At 35.9% G+C, this 16,348-nt stretch overlaps 1 protein-coding gene across 1 annotated transcript in view; it reads left to right on the top strand.

The window, feature by feature from the left end:
* The window catches only part of ATP2B1 (ATPase plasma membrane Ca2+ transporting 1), a 132,733-nt gene that overhangs the window by 90,157 nt on the left and 26,228 nt on the right, over positions 1–16,348 (top strand). Inside the window, exons 7-13 of the mRNA XM_081250063.1 lie at positions 880–918; positions 1,668–1,829; positions 3,340–3,554; positions 5,956–6,198; positions 7,606–7,847; positions 10,419–10,656; positions 15,767–15,946. Coding sequence (XP_081106189.1) covers positions 880–918; positions 1,668–1,829; positions 3,340–3,554; positions 5,956–6,198; positions 7,606–7,847; positions 10,419–10,656; positions 15,767–15,946 — 1,319 coding nt within the window. The remainder of the gene's footprint in view (positions 1–879; positions 919–1,667; positions 1,830–3,339; positions 3,555–5,955; positions 6,199–7,605; positions 7,848–10,418; positions 10,657–15,766; positions 15,947–16,348) is intronic.

Below are 16,348 nucleotides of genomic sequence, written 5' to 3' on the forward strand. Positions count from 1 at the left end.
ATTCCCTTGAATAAATTGATATTATGTATTAATAAATCCAGGGTAATCTGTCTCAGTTGCCTTCATAATCTGGAACGTGAATTTTTGGTCTCTTTCCAAAGTTGGGCTCATTCAAAGAACCTAGGTATTCTGTCTCCTCACCTGTCTTGAGCATCTGTTCCTCTTTGACCATATTTGTTCCACGTTTTCCAGTTTGAAGGTAGGTCTCCTTGATAGAGAAGTTGAAAGAATAGGCTGAGTGGTTCTCTTCGTCATTTTTAATATTATACTCCCTACTCCAAACAATAGACCCATTCCCTCCTTGATTACCTTTTACGTTAGACATTCTCATCTTTGTTTCCTCCAGATCTAAGTGAATTGGGGGATGCCCTTCACTAGTGGTTTTACCGTCTTACGTTGTACCTTCATATTCTAGTCGTGCTTGCTTGCCTCCCCATCTTCTATACGTACCAGGCTGGTTCTCACCCCCGTCGGAGTTCCCCTGTGTGCCTACTGTCTGCCTATGACAGCCCTTCCTCCCGCTACCCCTCCCCGTTTCCACATTCTTAGGCTTCTATCTGTATTTAGTTTGAAAACCTCTCGTACCATATTTGGGAGTATTGCAGCATAAAAAAGAGTAAAGTCTTACGGAGAAATCAACCAAGTACAGATGCCCCAAATTATTTTGGAGTGTCCCCCCCATGGTTAAGACCTAGGGAGTGATTGAGCCAGAAGGTCACGATGGGCCAAATGCTTTCTAATCTGTATACAGACGCGCACACACACACACACCCCATTGTGTAACAGTTCTGTTATAGAAATGTGAGCTACCTTTGCATAATTTAACATGGCTGTATTCATTTCTTTTGGAAAGCTTTAATTCCCATTTTGTTCCTACAGATAAGAAACAAGACGGAGCTATTGAGAATCGCAACAAAGGTAAATTCAGGAGGATAAAAGTACACTTAGCTTGTTCTCATTATATCCCCAAATATATCTCTTGTGTGCTGTATTCATCCAAAAGTAGGATATATATGGAAAATTAACAATCTTTATTACTTGGGTGAATGTCTCTTTTGTCAGTGCCTGACTCATGCTGCCTTTACAATGTTAATGAGACTTTAATTATGACCTGTGGTAGTAAGCTTAGAAAGGTCCAGATGTAGGTAACTTTAAACTTAAGCATTTCAGTATTTTATCATTGGTTACAATATGATTGCTAGCAAAAATGCATAAGAAACAAAATATAAAATGTAAATTTTTTTGCAGCTATTTAATAGTCTGTAAGCATATGTGCATTTCTCTATATGTGTGGTCCTACATAATGTTCTACATTATGGTCATAACGTATATGGGAGGGACTTATGGTGTTTGGAATGAGTCTCATTATCTAACACAACACACAGGAAGAAAAATGACTTGGTATTTAGCTCTTTCAGGACCCTGTATTTCTTCTTGTGCCTCATCCTTATTTCCTAGCTCAACATTCTCAAATCTGGTACAGAGTTTCAAAACCTAGTGTCACTAATTGTCTTATTTTCTCTGGGTAGGCACAGAACAGGAAGCTAAATGTTTAAATTTTTGTGTTTCTATAAGAAATTGATTTTTTTCCCAAAAATTGCTTGAAAATGTTAACAGTTACATGTGCCTTTAAAATGTCGTGAAGTTATATTTGCTCTTCAATGTAGCAAAAGCCCAGGATGGTGCAGCCATGGAAATGCAGCCTTTGAAGAGTGAAGAAGGTGGAGATGGTGATGAAAAAGACAAAAAGAAAGCGAATTTGCCAAAAAAGGAAAAATCTGTTTTACAAGGGAAACTAACAAAGCTGGCTGTTCAGATTGGCAAAGCAGGTATGATATATACAAGAAAATAAGATGTTTTGTTTTAAAATATGCTGCCTTTCTATTTAAAAATCATCTTTGACACACTTAAGACTGGAAATCATTGCTTTGTGAGTGGAAGAGGAGTTAAAAATATTTTCAGTTTTATCTACAATGTACCAGGCCTTTGACTGTGGATCCCCATAATATTTTGCATCTTGGGAACTGTTATCCTCATTTTATGCAGAGGGAGTGTCCTCTGTCAACTAGCTAATAAATAAGTGGTCAGGTTAGGATTAGCACCTAAGGCTGCCCAACTCACAAGCCCCCACGCTCCTCTCTCAATTTCTGGGAGCAATAGAGAGAGGGCTTAGCAGTGAGGTTACTCCGTAAAGATTACCCAGCTATATTTTAATAAAAAGAAATTTCACCACACATTTTCTTATCTTTTTTCTGACTATGAAAAAAAATTAGGTGTGTGTTTTTCTGAAAGTTATAGTTAACTTAAATTGAATGGATTAGTTAGAGTTAGAATGGATCATCCTGGTGAGGCTGAAGTTATAAATTACAACCATCACTAGAAAACACCTGTTAACAGAACTCCTCTTCAGAGGAAATAAAACAGAGCTTTAGCTAAAAACATAGCATGCCCTTCAACAGTATCATCTTTATGAAAGAACACGTGTGGGCTAAATCAGACTACACTATTAAAGTCACTTACATTGCATCATTCTGTTACTTCCTAGGACTATGTTGGAAAAAGTTAATTTTTGCTTCTGTCCTCAAAAAGCTTATTATCTAATAGCAAATATTTGCTTTTGATATTATGTAGCCAAATGGTAATACTGACTCATACAGTGTTGGGGAAAAGGGTGGCTTTAAGATGGTGATGGTATTTTAGTAGACACTGAATTGGATTATTAGACCCAGATAGGTGGACATGCCTTATTTTGTAATACTCATTTATAAGGGGCTAAATATCCCACAAAACAGAAAGGTGTAAGTGATTTGTAATCTGTGATTAACTGTTGGTTTGCTAAGTTAATAAAGCAGTAAGGATAGATGAAAAAATTAAGTAGTTTTGGTAATTTGTGTTTTTTTTTTCATAAAAAACATGGGGTTCGGTATTTAATTCCAGGCCTCCCCATTGATCAGGTTCTTATCAACTTCTCTTTTGTCATGAAAGCAGCTTGCCAACGTGTAGGGCACCAGCTTATACTAAGCTTTTGGTATTTCCCCGTCATTGCTTATTATTTTGTCTCGGCTTTAGTAGAAGACTGAAGATACAATTAAGTCTAGAAAAGAATCATAAACACTTTTTTCCCACTTCTCCTGGGTTTCGGGACTATACTTGGAAGCAGAAATTAAATCTGTTAATGTCAAGCGATGAGTTAAGCACAAAAAAGGATGTAACGGTTTCTCAGCGAAATTAAAATAAATATCACCAAAGTAGTTATAATTCTTCCAGTAGCTAATATGTAACTGACAATGAATCGTGTCTAGAATATTTAGTAATTACATTTTCCTTCTTTTTATGTAGGTTTGTTGATGTCTGCCATCACAGTTATCATTCTCGTATTATATTTTGTAATTGATACATTCTGGGTTCAGAAGAGACCGTGGCTTGCAGAGTGCACACCGATTTACATACAGTATTTTGTGAAGTTCTTCATTATTGGAGTTACGGTTTTAGTGGTGGCAGTGCCAGAAGGCCTTCCGCTCGCAGTCACTATCTCACTGGCTTATTCAGTCAAGGTAAGTGAAAAGAAAGTCTCAGCTGGTGTAGAAAATGTACAGCTGGTTGCTCTTTTCTCTTGGGCTCTGGAACTAGGGGATTTCCATAAATTTACACTGTTTTCTTTAGCGCTGTCATTGATTCCCTTCTCCTCCCCGCCCAGTTGAAGATCTCTGCATCGAGACCTATACATTCCTGGGATTGCAGACTTGACACAAAGCTAAGCATAACTCTGCTGGGGAAGGTTCTAGCTTAATTTTCCTCATATGATAGTTATGTTGTCCTGTCCCCTCCTGTTTCCAATCTGTAACATTGAAGTAAGCATGTTTGTCATTTGCCTGTGGTACAAGAGCAGAGAGGTTTACTTGAATCCAACCGTCTAAGGCCTCCTTGTTTCCACACTTGGACCCTCATGACCCCACGGTCCTGCCTTCACATGGTAGACTCATGTTTCTAAAAAACAATTCAGATCATCTTGTTTCCTTTTATAAAACCCTCCAGTGGCTTCGTGTCAGAATGAAATCCAAGGCTCCTTGGTATGGCCTGCAGGGCCCTGCCCCATCTGGCCTTTGCTTTCCTCTAGTGTTCATCTCCCACCTCTCTCTCCCCCTCTGGTCCAGCCTCACCAGCCTTCCTGCTGTTTCTCAAATACCCCAACCCTGTTCTCACTTCAGGACCCTTGTGTTCCTTCCTTTGAATCATCAGCTCTCTAACTTTACTCAGGTGTCTTCACATATCACCTTCTCTGACCACTCCATTTACAGTAGCTAACTACTCCTTGTTCTCTTAGTAGAATGTCAGAAAAAATGAGCTTCAGTGGCTTTGCTAGCTGCTGGTTACCTAAAGGAATATTCTGTTTGAAGATTATTAATCTACTTTTTAATCAATTTTATATCTTATATGGAAAAGGTGGCTTCACATGTAAAATTATACCTGATGAAAGAATGCTGCTCTTATCAATTTTCTAATATTAATTAATATTTCTTCTTAAGTAATATTGCTGACAGAGAGCAATACAAAGTAATTGGTCATAGTTTCTGCTCCAGCACTCTTATCTTAAGTGTTCCCAAGAATTTTCAACAGATGTGTCATGATAAGAATATTTTTTGCTTACTGTTTGACTTTATTTTCAGGCATTTCACATCTTTTGTTTCAAAAGTAAAATGGTAAATGTGTCAAAGTAATAATAAAATACAGTGTAATCATCTATTTGATGTTTTAAAATAATTAGAAATAATTGGGGTAAATATAAGTTTTAGACACATGGGTAAAATCAGTCATTTTATCAATACTGTCGTTAGTTCACTTTGAATAGTCATTATGATATTAATTTTTCAATTGATCAAAAAGGTATAGGCAGGATTGATTTGAAGTCCTTTCATAGAAAATAAATAAGAGCACTTCTCTGTAAGTTTTTATTAAATGTTTATTTTAGCCCAAATGTTACCAGTCACTTTTCTTTTCATTGAGGTGTGGTCCTTATGGCTCCTCTGTTAGTGTTTGGCAAAACTGAACACATTTTCTTTACTGCAGAACTTCCTTCTTTTAACGTTCAGTATTAATGTAAATCACAGTAATCTTCCTTCCCCATATTTATTTCTTCAAGGAATCAGTTTCTTGCAGTATCTTGCATATTAGTAGTCACAGAACATACTTTGTAAAATAACTGTTTACAGGTTTTAACCCATTCCAGGTATGTTTTAAGTATCAATTATCAAGCATTTTAACCTAAATGCTTTTTGGAGCTACAGTGAAACTCTTTGTTTTTTTTAGAAACTATCTTTTTCTTGTAAATAAGAGGAAGGGATGATCCTGAGGATGAGAAGACCAAGTGTACCAACATATGGAAAAGATAAAAATGATCCTTTCTGGTTTTGTTATGTTACCTCCATCTATCAGAGTCAAAAGAAAAAAAAAAAAATCAGGCAGCTACATGCCCACAAACTCTATATTTAACTGATAAGCTACTTTTTCCTTGGTGACTGATACTAGAATCTTTTGTTTTCCACTTAATAAGGAGACTTAATCCTTACATGTTATATACTCTTAGATGGCTGTAAGTACCTCTGTACTTAGAGTACAAATTATTATAGCTCTTGTAATTTGAGGACACTTCACAGAAGTGTTGGAGGCATATAGTCAACATGATTTGCATATGGGTGCAGGTATCTGTATTCATTTACTAGATTATGTTACGTAGTGGGGAAATGATTGAAACCACTGAAAGCTAGTACTCTATTTAGCTTATTTGAATAGGTCAAATATACTAAATTCTTCCAGTATTAAATCGGTGCTTTATACTATGTATCCATGTAAAGTTGGGAGTTTTAGTTCTGATTTTAAAGCAGTTTATAATCATTTTAATATAATGAGGTCATTGGTTTTATATGTAGCTTAACTACTTTTTTTTGGTCACTGTAGAAAATGATGAAAGATAATAATTTAGTGAGGCATCTGGATGCTTGTGAAACCATGGGAAATGCTACAGCTATTTGTTCAGATAAAACAGGAACATTGACAATGAACAGAATGACAGTTGTTCAAGCTTACATAAATGAAAAACATTATAAAAAGATTCCTGAACCAGAAGCTATCCCCCCAAATATTTTGTCCTACCTTGTAACAGGAATTTCTGTGAATTGTGCTTATACATCAAAAATATTGGTAAGCTTTCTTTAATAATTTATATATGAAAATTAATTTTTCAATTTGTGATGATTTGACTGTATGTAGCTTTTAAGCTCTATCATTACTATTTATAAATTGAAGAAATGAATTGTGTTAAGTTTTTTAAAGGCATATATCCATATACTGTATTTAATTTTCTTTTGATACAATTTGTGTTACTAGTAAGGTCTGTTGATCAACATATACATTCTGTTTATTTGTATTTTGAATTTCCTGTGTTTAGAAACTCTTGAGCCTAACAACCAGAATAAGTCCTTAATTTTAAATTTTTACTTTGCTCATTTTGTGAAAGACTAGTCTATCTTACTATAGAAAGTTAACTCAATTTACTAGAGAAGATTTTGAAACTAGATTTCAACTTAAAATAATACGTTTTATATATGCTTGCTATATGCTCTGTTTGGTTTCTCAGTAGATCCTACCTATAAGGTGATCCTTAAACCTTTTGGGACTAACGGAATAAAGTAATTCTAGACTTGTACTACCTTAGAATAAAATATTTTTAACTTTGCAAGTTTTAAAAGTCTTATTTGTAACATAAAGCATGAAATTGTTTGGCTGATACGTGTTCTAGTGATTTGTGGGTGAAGACCATAAACAAAATTAGTATTTCATGAATTGGATTATTGGACTGGAAAGTTATGAGATCTTGATTCTAGGTCTAGCTTTGCCTTAGCTGAAAGTCTGAGCTTTACTTTCTTCAATTGTTTTTTTTTTAACATCTTAATTGGAGTATAATTGCTTTACAGTGGTGTGTTAGTTTCTGCTTTCTTCAATTGTTAAGTAAAGATGGTTACATCTGCCCTTAATACTGTTGTGATGATTATTACATAAGAAGGTATTTGTGAAGATACTATGAAGGAAATAAAGTTTTTGTATATATTTAAGTCAACAGTGCTTCATTTTAATGCTTATACTTTTATTTTAAGCTATAAACTTTGGTGAAGTAGATTTAATTTTGAATTATTTAATGTAAACGTTCAGTGAAAACAAGAGAAAAGGAAAGGAATTAAAATTTCTTAAGTCCCATATGTGTCAGGAACCAACTTTAAAAGTTACATTTCTTATTTAATGCTTGGGTCATAAGAGCTCCTATTTTCCAGATGCTGAAGGCAAGGACCACAGCAGTTGGGTAATTTGCCAAAAGTTCACATAGCTAGTAACTGGCAGGGCTGAGATTGGAATCCATGTCATCTTTGCTCCAGAGCTTCTTTCTACCTTACTTTTTCTATGTCCCTCTTTGAAATGCTAAAACTAATAGAAGTTTTCTGTATAATTTCTGTATAATTTTGTTTTAGAATGTCTCGTTCTGTTTTACATTATAAATTAAACTGTCGTAGAGAAACAAGATGATACTAGCTTCTAAACCTTTTCTTCTTATAGCCACCAGAGAAAGAGGGTGGATTACCGCGTCATGTTGGTAATAAAACTGAATGTGCCTTGTTGGGACTTCTTTTGGATTTGAAACGGGATTATCAGGATGTTAGAAATGAAATACCAGAAGAAGCACTGTACAAGGTCTACACCTTCAACTCTGTTAGAAAGTCCATGAGTACTGTCCTGAAAAATCCAGATGGAAGTTACCGAATATTCAGCAAGGGTGCATCGGAGATAATTCTGAAAAAGTAAGAGCAAAATGCTGAGATGAATAATGTGCTAACTATAGTTGCTTTATGGAATATCTGCTATGTTAATATGGTTGCTATTTTCTTTTTGTGAATATCAGGCATTTGCTAGGACGTTGGTGTTTTTTTAGTATATTTTAATGGTATCGCTCTTTGGCCCAGGGTATTCTGTCATTTTCATACTCCAGCTTCTTTTATTTCTTAGTATTTTGCTACAGGGAAAATAAGCCCATTACATTCAATCTGGTAGGTTTAATGAAGTGAACATTGATATTTGTTCTGAAACATGTTGACTCCATTGTTATGTAGGATCGTGAAAAATAAAAGCCTTCTGGGAAGAAAAACTGCCGTTTATGTCTTCAACACTGCATTGTAGATAGTGATGAATGAATTATATATTAGTTTTTAGAACAGCAAAGCATTAAAACTAGATCTTGAGAATCCTTTTATATCAGAGTGAGGTTTTATCATATTTATGCTGCTGCAGCGTCGTATTTAAATATCTGCTGTCATTTTGAATGGTAATCTTTTCTTTCGTACTGTCCTTATACACACCAGTTGCCTCAATTTTGACATCACATGTTTATGTATAATTTCCCTAATGCTTATTTTTTATTACAGGTGTTGAAATTATTTTGATTTTTTTAAAATTCCAGTAGAGAAGTAGAAAACTTTTTTTTTAATTAAGAGCATTTTTGGAAAATTAGAACTCACTTGAAATTGTAATATTTAAAATATTTCAAATTTTAATTAGCTTATATGTGGATTATAATCCAGTGTTATCTTAATGAACACTTGTCAGATTATAATCTAACAGGTTTAAGAGAAAATACATATAAATGAAAATGCAGAATATGACAGATATACACAAAGTTTTCAGATGAGAGGTCATACAATGAAGGGTGTAGCATTTAAGATAGGTTTCGGTATGAAGTAAGATCAAGTTGAAGGAAGCCACACTGGAGGGAAGGAAGGAATATGCAGACCATGTTGGGGGAATAGCTAATAGTCATACAGTTCAGCTGAGTGGTGATGGGCTTTTGTGGCACACAGGACATCTTTCTTCCCTTTACATGTACTTGGTTATCTGATTTCTGTGAAATGTTAGACATCTTACATCCGTGGCTTGCTGGGAAGCAGGTAGATGGTATGGGGGAGATTTTTCAATCAAAACCAAATCAGGCTTTGGCTCTTCTGCAACTAAGTAGTTTTGGGATGCTGGGAAGATTCTTCCTTTGGCTTCCATTTTCCTTCACTGAAAAAGAGGATGATGACCACCAATTCTAAGACACTGAGATAAAATAATGCATGTAAAACATCCAGCATGGAGTATATTAAGTATACAATAACTCTTTCCACAGTGAGATTTACTTTTGTTGTGGAGTCTCTTAAATGTTAGCCTGAGCAGTTAAAACAGTTAAGTAGGCCAGATAATGCAGCTGAAGAATTCTTTTCATCAGGTAGCAGAATGAGCATAGCTGTGAGACTGAGGATAATTCTTGCATCAGGGAATAAGGTGGGTTGGTGGCGGGGAAGGATGGACTGGAGACCGATATCATTTAAAAGCCTATTACAGTAGCTCTGGCTTGAAGTAAGAGCCAGAAGAAGGCAGTAGAGTAGCAGGGGGAATGGAAAGGAGAGGAAACATTTGGAAGACTGTTCAGAGGACAGATACATAGGACTTAGGAGCTAATACTATATAGATGAGGAGGAGAAAGGAAGTATTCAGGTGACAGTTTAGACTTAACAGTGAAATTATTGGGAGTAATGTTGATGTCTGTTCAATGGGCAGTGAGGAGACAGCCTTTAGTCTTGCATGCAGTAAATTTAAGGTACGGTACGACATCTGAGTAGACTGTCAGAGTGGAAAGCTTTGGAAAACGATCAAAACAGAAGATGGGGATTCGGGAATCACCTGCCTAGAAGCAGGAGGAGAGGGAGAGGAACATAAAGAGACAATGTGAAGAAATAAACTTTAAATAGGGAAGTATACAGTGTAACTTTTATTTACTACACAGTTAAAGAGTTGTAGTTAGTTTCACTGAAACTAAAACTATTTTGGCATTCTCTCTCTCATTCTAATAGAGTGCTTATTTTAACAGTAAGTTTTTTTTTTCTTTCATGGTTAAAACAATATAGGTGATGAAACAGCATCTCAGGTAAGGGTTGATTGAACATGGCTTTTTACTTTAACAGAAGGAAATATCTGGAAATTTTGTGTTAATTAAAGTTAATGTCTAATTCTGTACCAAAATGGACAGGCATAGAGTTTATTCTTCTCTGCCACTAGGGTGTTTTGTGAAAATTTAGAAGCCCTGCATTTCCAAAAGAGAAGTGTCTAAAGTAACTTGAATGGAGAATGGTCAAGTGAGAACCATGAAAAGAGAACTGTATTTTGTAAAGGGGAGGGTGAAAAGTGAATATGATTTAAGTCTGTAAAAACACAACATATGTAATTCTCTGAATTCCAGATAATCAGATTCCATGATTCTAGCCCTTCCAGTTCACTTAAATGGCATTAACCATTATTTTTGTTAATTATTGATGTTTGGATTCAACGTTTCCTTATAGGTGTTTCAAAATCTTGAGTGCTAATGGTGAGGCAAAAGTATTCAGACCAAGGGACCGTGATGATATTGTAAAAACTGTGATTGAACCGATGGCATCAGAAGGCTTGAGAACCATATGTCTTGCATTCAGAGATTTCCCAGCAGGAGAACCAGAACCAGAATGGGATAATGAAAATGATATTGTCACCGGCCTTACATGCATTGCTGTTGTGGGGATTGAAGATCCTGTGAGACCTGAGGTGGTGAAACATTCTGTGTTCTGCATGTGCAGAAGGCACTAACTGTAACCAGTTTTCTAGTAAACTTCTTAGTGTTTGTGATTTTATTTCTCTCCTGTGTGAATCCAAGATAAGTGAAATAATAGTGCTTGTGATGCATGTGCTACCTGTTTATGGTTTTTAATTAGATAACTTCTCTTTGGGATCCTGTATGTTTATAGCATAACCAGTGCCTTGAACTGGGTAGGTTTTTTCAATTGATATTTATATTAAATTACATAGTGAATGCCATTAAGTTATTTGTTTTCATGGTCTGTAGTCCAGCACTGTCCAGTAGGACTTTCTGCAACCATAGAATTGTTCTGTGTTGTTCCATATCATAGCTACTAGCCACATGTGACTACTGAGATTTTGAGGTGTAGCTAGTGCAACTGAAAAACTGAATTAAAAAAAATTATTTTCAATTTATATTTAAACATCTTGCTACCATACTGGACAGTCTGCAGCTCTAGACTTTACTTTTCTTCTTTAAATCTTTTTTTTTTTCTTAAGTTTATTGAGCAACTGCTGTGTGCCAGCAACTATGCTAAGATACTGGAGACATAAAGATTTTTGAGATCTGGTTCCTGGCCTCAAAGAAGTCACTGTCCTGGGCAGGGATGGACAAACACATAATTATAACCAGGATATTAGTACATAGTTAGATACATATGCAAAACATGTTATATGAGCACAGAACATGAGCCCCCAACCTTCTAAAGTAATTATATCTTTTTATTGCATTCTTACTGTGTGCCACATATGCCAAGTGCTTTACATGTATTATTTCATTTAATAGTCACCTCTGAGTTATAAGTCTTATTACTTATTTGAAAGATGAAAAAAAAATGAGATGTATAGAGGTTAGCTCTAGACATTAGAGCTAGTGTGTTCAAACCCAGCTCTATATAAAATACATGTGCTTAAAAGACCCCACTGTGTTATGTTAACCATGAGAGGGGTCAAGTAAGACTTCCTAGAGGTTAAGTACCTGTTTTGAGTCTCAAAGGATGAAGGAGGTATTGGCTAGACCAAGAGAGTGAGCGGTAAGCACATTGTGAGCAAAGAAGCAACATGAATAAAAGCACAAAGGCAAAACCAGCTTTTGTTCAGTGGCTGTCATCAACTAATTGATTCAGCATCCAGTGTGTAGTGCCAGGCACTCTTCTAGGAACTGGAAATACTGCACTAAACAAAATAATTATGAAACTTACACTCTAGAGAGGTAACGCAACAGATAAACCTATAAAGTGATAGGTACATAGACAGTATGCCAAGTGAAGACACATCCTGTGAGGAATAAGACTTGGTCCCTGCCCTCATAAGCCTTATATTCTAATTGACGTGGGGTAGCAGGGGAGCATCAGATATGACTATTACAAGTGTGATAAGGGCTATAAAGGATATGCACAGGGTGATAAAATAAAGATAACAGAGACCACATTAAGGATCTCTGAAGATGTAACATTTGAGTTGAGGTCTGATGGCTAAAAGTGAGCCAGCCATGTAAATAGCCGCAAGAACAGTATTCCAGAAAAATGGCACAAAAAATACAGGACCCTTGAGGCGAGAAAGTATTTAGATTTTCAGAGGTGGAAGGGAGGCCAGCGAGGCTGTAAGTTTGAACAAGAAAGGGCAGACGAGGTTATCTTTGGCCTTACTAGGCAGTCAGGGCTCTGAATTTTATTCTGAAATTCAGTGGGAAGTCATTGAAGAAATTCAGCCTGGGAAGTGACATGATTCATGTTGTTAAAATAGTATTTGGGGTACTATGTAAAAAATGAATTAAAGAGAGGAGTAGAAGCAGGGAACCCAATGAGATTATTGCAGTGATCCCAGACAAGAGATGACCATGGCTTAGAACTACAGTTGTGACAGGGAAGATGGAAAGAAAGGTACGATTTTAAAGTACATAGAGGTAGAACCAATAGGAATGAATATGTTGGGTTTGGATATACTCTTTTTGACATTGTTGAGATCTCTGAAACATCCAATTATATGTCAAGCAGGCACTTGAACCTAGAAGCCTGAAAGTGAAGTAGGCTGGAGAATTCACATATGAGGCTAAAGGAGATCTCTTGAGGGAAGTGTGTAGCTAGAACAGTAAGCTTAGGACTGAGATACCTCTACAATTAGATCTCTTCTGGAGGAGTGGGGGATCAGTCTCCAACTTGCATAACTGAGTGGCTGGTAGACGGTATTACCAATGTGTAATAAGAGAGTCAGACGAAGCTGCCTATTTCGAGATCAAGTTTGGGGTTCTGGAGTTTTAAATGCTTGTGAAACATCCAGGTGGATCATGTTTGCCAACCTTTGGTCAAAGGAAAACCATTTGAACTTTTATACATTGATTTATGGCTTAAATCTTATCTAAATATATTGAAATCAGGATGTTTTCAACTTTTGTCCTTTGGAAAATGTATTGCTCATTTTGTGTTCTTAGCACTGAGGTTGATGGACAGTTTTATCTTTTTTTAAACGTGTAAGTGGCAGTTAATTTCTTCAGTATCACAAAATGAGTGCTTTCATACTAAAATGAGACAATCTAATAGGACGTAGCTTTCCCAAGTGGATCTTCTGGATTGTACAGTTCTGATGTAGAGAATCTTGATTAATTAGATATCTAGAATAAATCCAGCTTTATTGCATATGCATAGATACTTAAACAAGATGCTTGGCTTCTCTTCAGTTTATCTGTAAAAGTGGAGGTAGTTTTTAAGTTTTAAGTGGAAGTATTTGGTGGTTAGTGGACTATTAATAAATTTATTTTACTTTCTTAAATATTATTTGCCACATAGCTTTAACCAAGACCAGTTTCTGCCTCTTATTCATTGTTTCCTATTCCAAATGATCTCAGGGTACCACCCAGTGAGTGCTAAGATGGACAAATCTGGGTTACTTTCTATCTCAAATGAGAAGTGAGAAATACATTTATACAGCAGACCAGTGTTTTCAAAATCAAATATTGACTTTTTTAAACAATAGAGGGATGTATAATATGAAAGCACAGTTCTGTCTAGGTAGGCCATGAAAGCTCCCAGAGATGTTACATTTACACTGTTTACAATAGAAGTCACAAACAGCGTATAGGCCAAAGTTAGCCTTCAATCAAGTGATCTGTGTGTGTGTGTGTGTGTGTGTGTTTAAAACATCAGGTTTGAGAGAGTACACACAAATCTGGGTTTCTGCTTTCTCTTGAAATTATAGATTCTGTCAACATTTCCACTGTGATTAAAAAAAAAGACTAGAGCTGAGTGCCTTTCTATTAGGATTGTCTTGGATTTGTCACTTGCAGTGTTGTTTCCTCATTTCTGTTACCTGCATGGCCCTGTGGGTATTTGCATTTGCGACCTCTGTTCTAGGAGGATCGACATGGATTTTCTGGTTAGAGAAGCGCAGGAAAGGATTTTCTAGGCAAAGAGAATTACAGAAGCAGAGGCACAAAAATAATACATTGATTATTCGTCTATCAAGCTGTGTATAGTAGAAAAAAATTTAGATAAATCTAGGAAACTGCTCTTTTTTTTTAATTCTTCTGTGAAACACAACCATGATACTTAAAACTTTTAACAATAATTCCTAAATATTCACTATTTTTAAAATTTCTTAAATTGTGTCACAAATGTTTATTCAAATCGGGATCCAAAATCCACACATTAAATTTATTGCCATGACTCTCAAGTCTCTTTTAATCTAAAGGATCTATAGGTTTCCTCCCTTTTCCATTCTTGCAATTTCTCTGTCAACGAACAAATTGTTTTTTTCTTTCAATTAGCAAGTAAACTATTGTTTCTTTGGAAATTATTTGTAGAAGGACATGTGTCCTGGAGAGTATTCTACATTCTATAATAGATTTTGCCAATTGCATTCCTTCTATTTCCTGTGAACTGGTAGTTAGATCTAGAGTAGGGTTTCCAGATAAAATACAGGACACCCAATTAAATTTGCATTTCACCTAAACAATGAATTTTTTTTTTTAGTGTAAGGGTGCTCAATAGTGCAATATTTGGTCATCTTGTATTTTTTAAATTGAAGTATAGTCAATTTACAATATTGTGTTAGTTTCAGGTGTACAACAAAGTGATTTGGTTATACATATATTTTTCTTTTTTATTATTTTCCATTATAGGTTATTACAAGATATTGAATATAGTTCCCTGTGCTATATAGTAAATCCTTGTTTTTTATCTACTAGGGAACTATTCTGAAGCTCAAGTGTGATACTCTGTTATACTGAGAACTTTGTGGTTTATAGTATAACAGTTGAGGGATCATATTTTTGAGAAAGTGTATTAAAAAAAGAACTGTATTTTCGGGTATATCAGATGTTTTAAAGGGGAAACGAACATAAACACAGGGATGCCAATTTTAAAAAGCTATTGCAGTAGCTCAGGCAACAAACATTGGAGACAAGGTACAGGGAAGGTTTGAGGTAGAATCGCAGGACTCACTGGCCCTTAAGAATGTATAGGGTAAGGAGATTGAAGGTATCAGATAATCTTTAGGTTTCTCTTAGATAGAAAACATGGTTTCCCTTTTAGACACCCAAATTCTGATGTCTACTTTTCTGATGGAACTAGGAATCCAGCTCTCACAATGAGCTGGGAAAAATATGTAGGTCTGAAAGTTATTAGCATGTACCTAGTAGTTGGAGGTTCCAGAATAGGTAAGATAACCCTTAAAAGCTCAAGAATGGGGAAAAACAAGTGAACCTCCCTTAACCCCAAGGAACACCAACATTTTACTCTGGTGTGGTCTGGGCAGTAAAACCAGAGCGGTGGAAAGCCAACCAGGAAAGAATTGCCTAATGGTTGCTAGGGGGAAAAGGCACTTTAAAAAGCCTTTGGCAAATAAATAACATAAGCAAATTAAGTCAGATGATAACTGAAAGTGAAGCCTGAACTAGGACTGTGGCAGTGGAAGGGGAAAGAAGAGATTATTGGGACTACTTCAAGAAATAATATCTTGAGATGTAATTAAAGTTGTCATTTGTGGGACTGTGAGGCAATGTGTATTTGTTCGGTGGGATCTTTCCCCACCCTGGAAATACTAATTTTCTTTCATCATGTGAATTTTTTTCCACATTAACCAGGTGCCAGATGCAATAAAGAAATGTCAGAGGGCTGGAATTACTGTGAGGATGGTCACTGGTGATAATATTAATACTGCTCGGGCTATTGCTACCAAATGTGGTATTTTACATCCTGGGGAAGATTTCCTATGCCTAGAAGGTAAAGATTTCAACAGAAGAATACGAAATGAAAAAGGAGAGGTAAGCGTTTTTTATTTTTTAAGTTGATATATTTTTAGAGTATTAGGAATTTCACTGGACAGATACATCTTGAATATGCACTACGTGTTAGGCATCGCTCCTGGATCAGTGCAGCCCTCACCCCAAGAAGCAAAACAGTAGCACTTTAGGAAATAAAGGGGACAAGTGATAAAGAAATTTGCCCTAAAGGGAGTGAGCGCTTCATTTTTTCAGTCTGGGCCCAAGAAGTACAATATGTGTAAGCGAGTAATGGGAGATGAGTTTGGAAAGCTTGCCATGGAACATATTTTAGGGGACCCCAAACCCTGCACTACTTACGCTGAGGAGTTTCCATTTTCATAGGCAGTGGGGAGGTGGTTAGAATTTGGTCTTGTAATGATATATATAACAGCGGTTCTGCAT

This window comes from Mesoplodon bidens (genome assembly GCF_964165515.1).
Source record: "Mesoplodon bidens genome assembly, chromosome: 11".
NCBI classification, from domain to species: Eukaryota; Metazoa; Chordata; class Mammalia; order Artiodactyla; family Ziphiidae; genus Mesoplodon; species Mesoplodon bidens.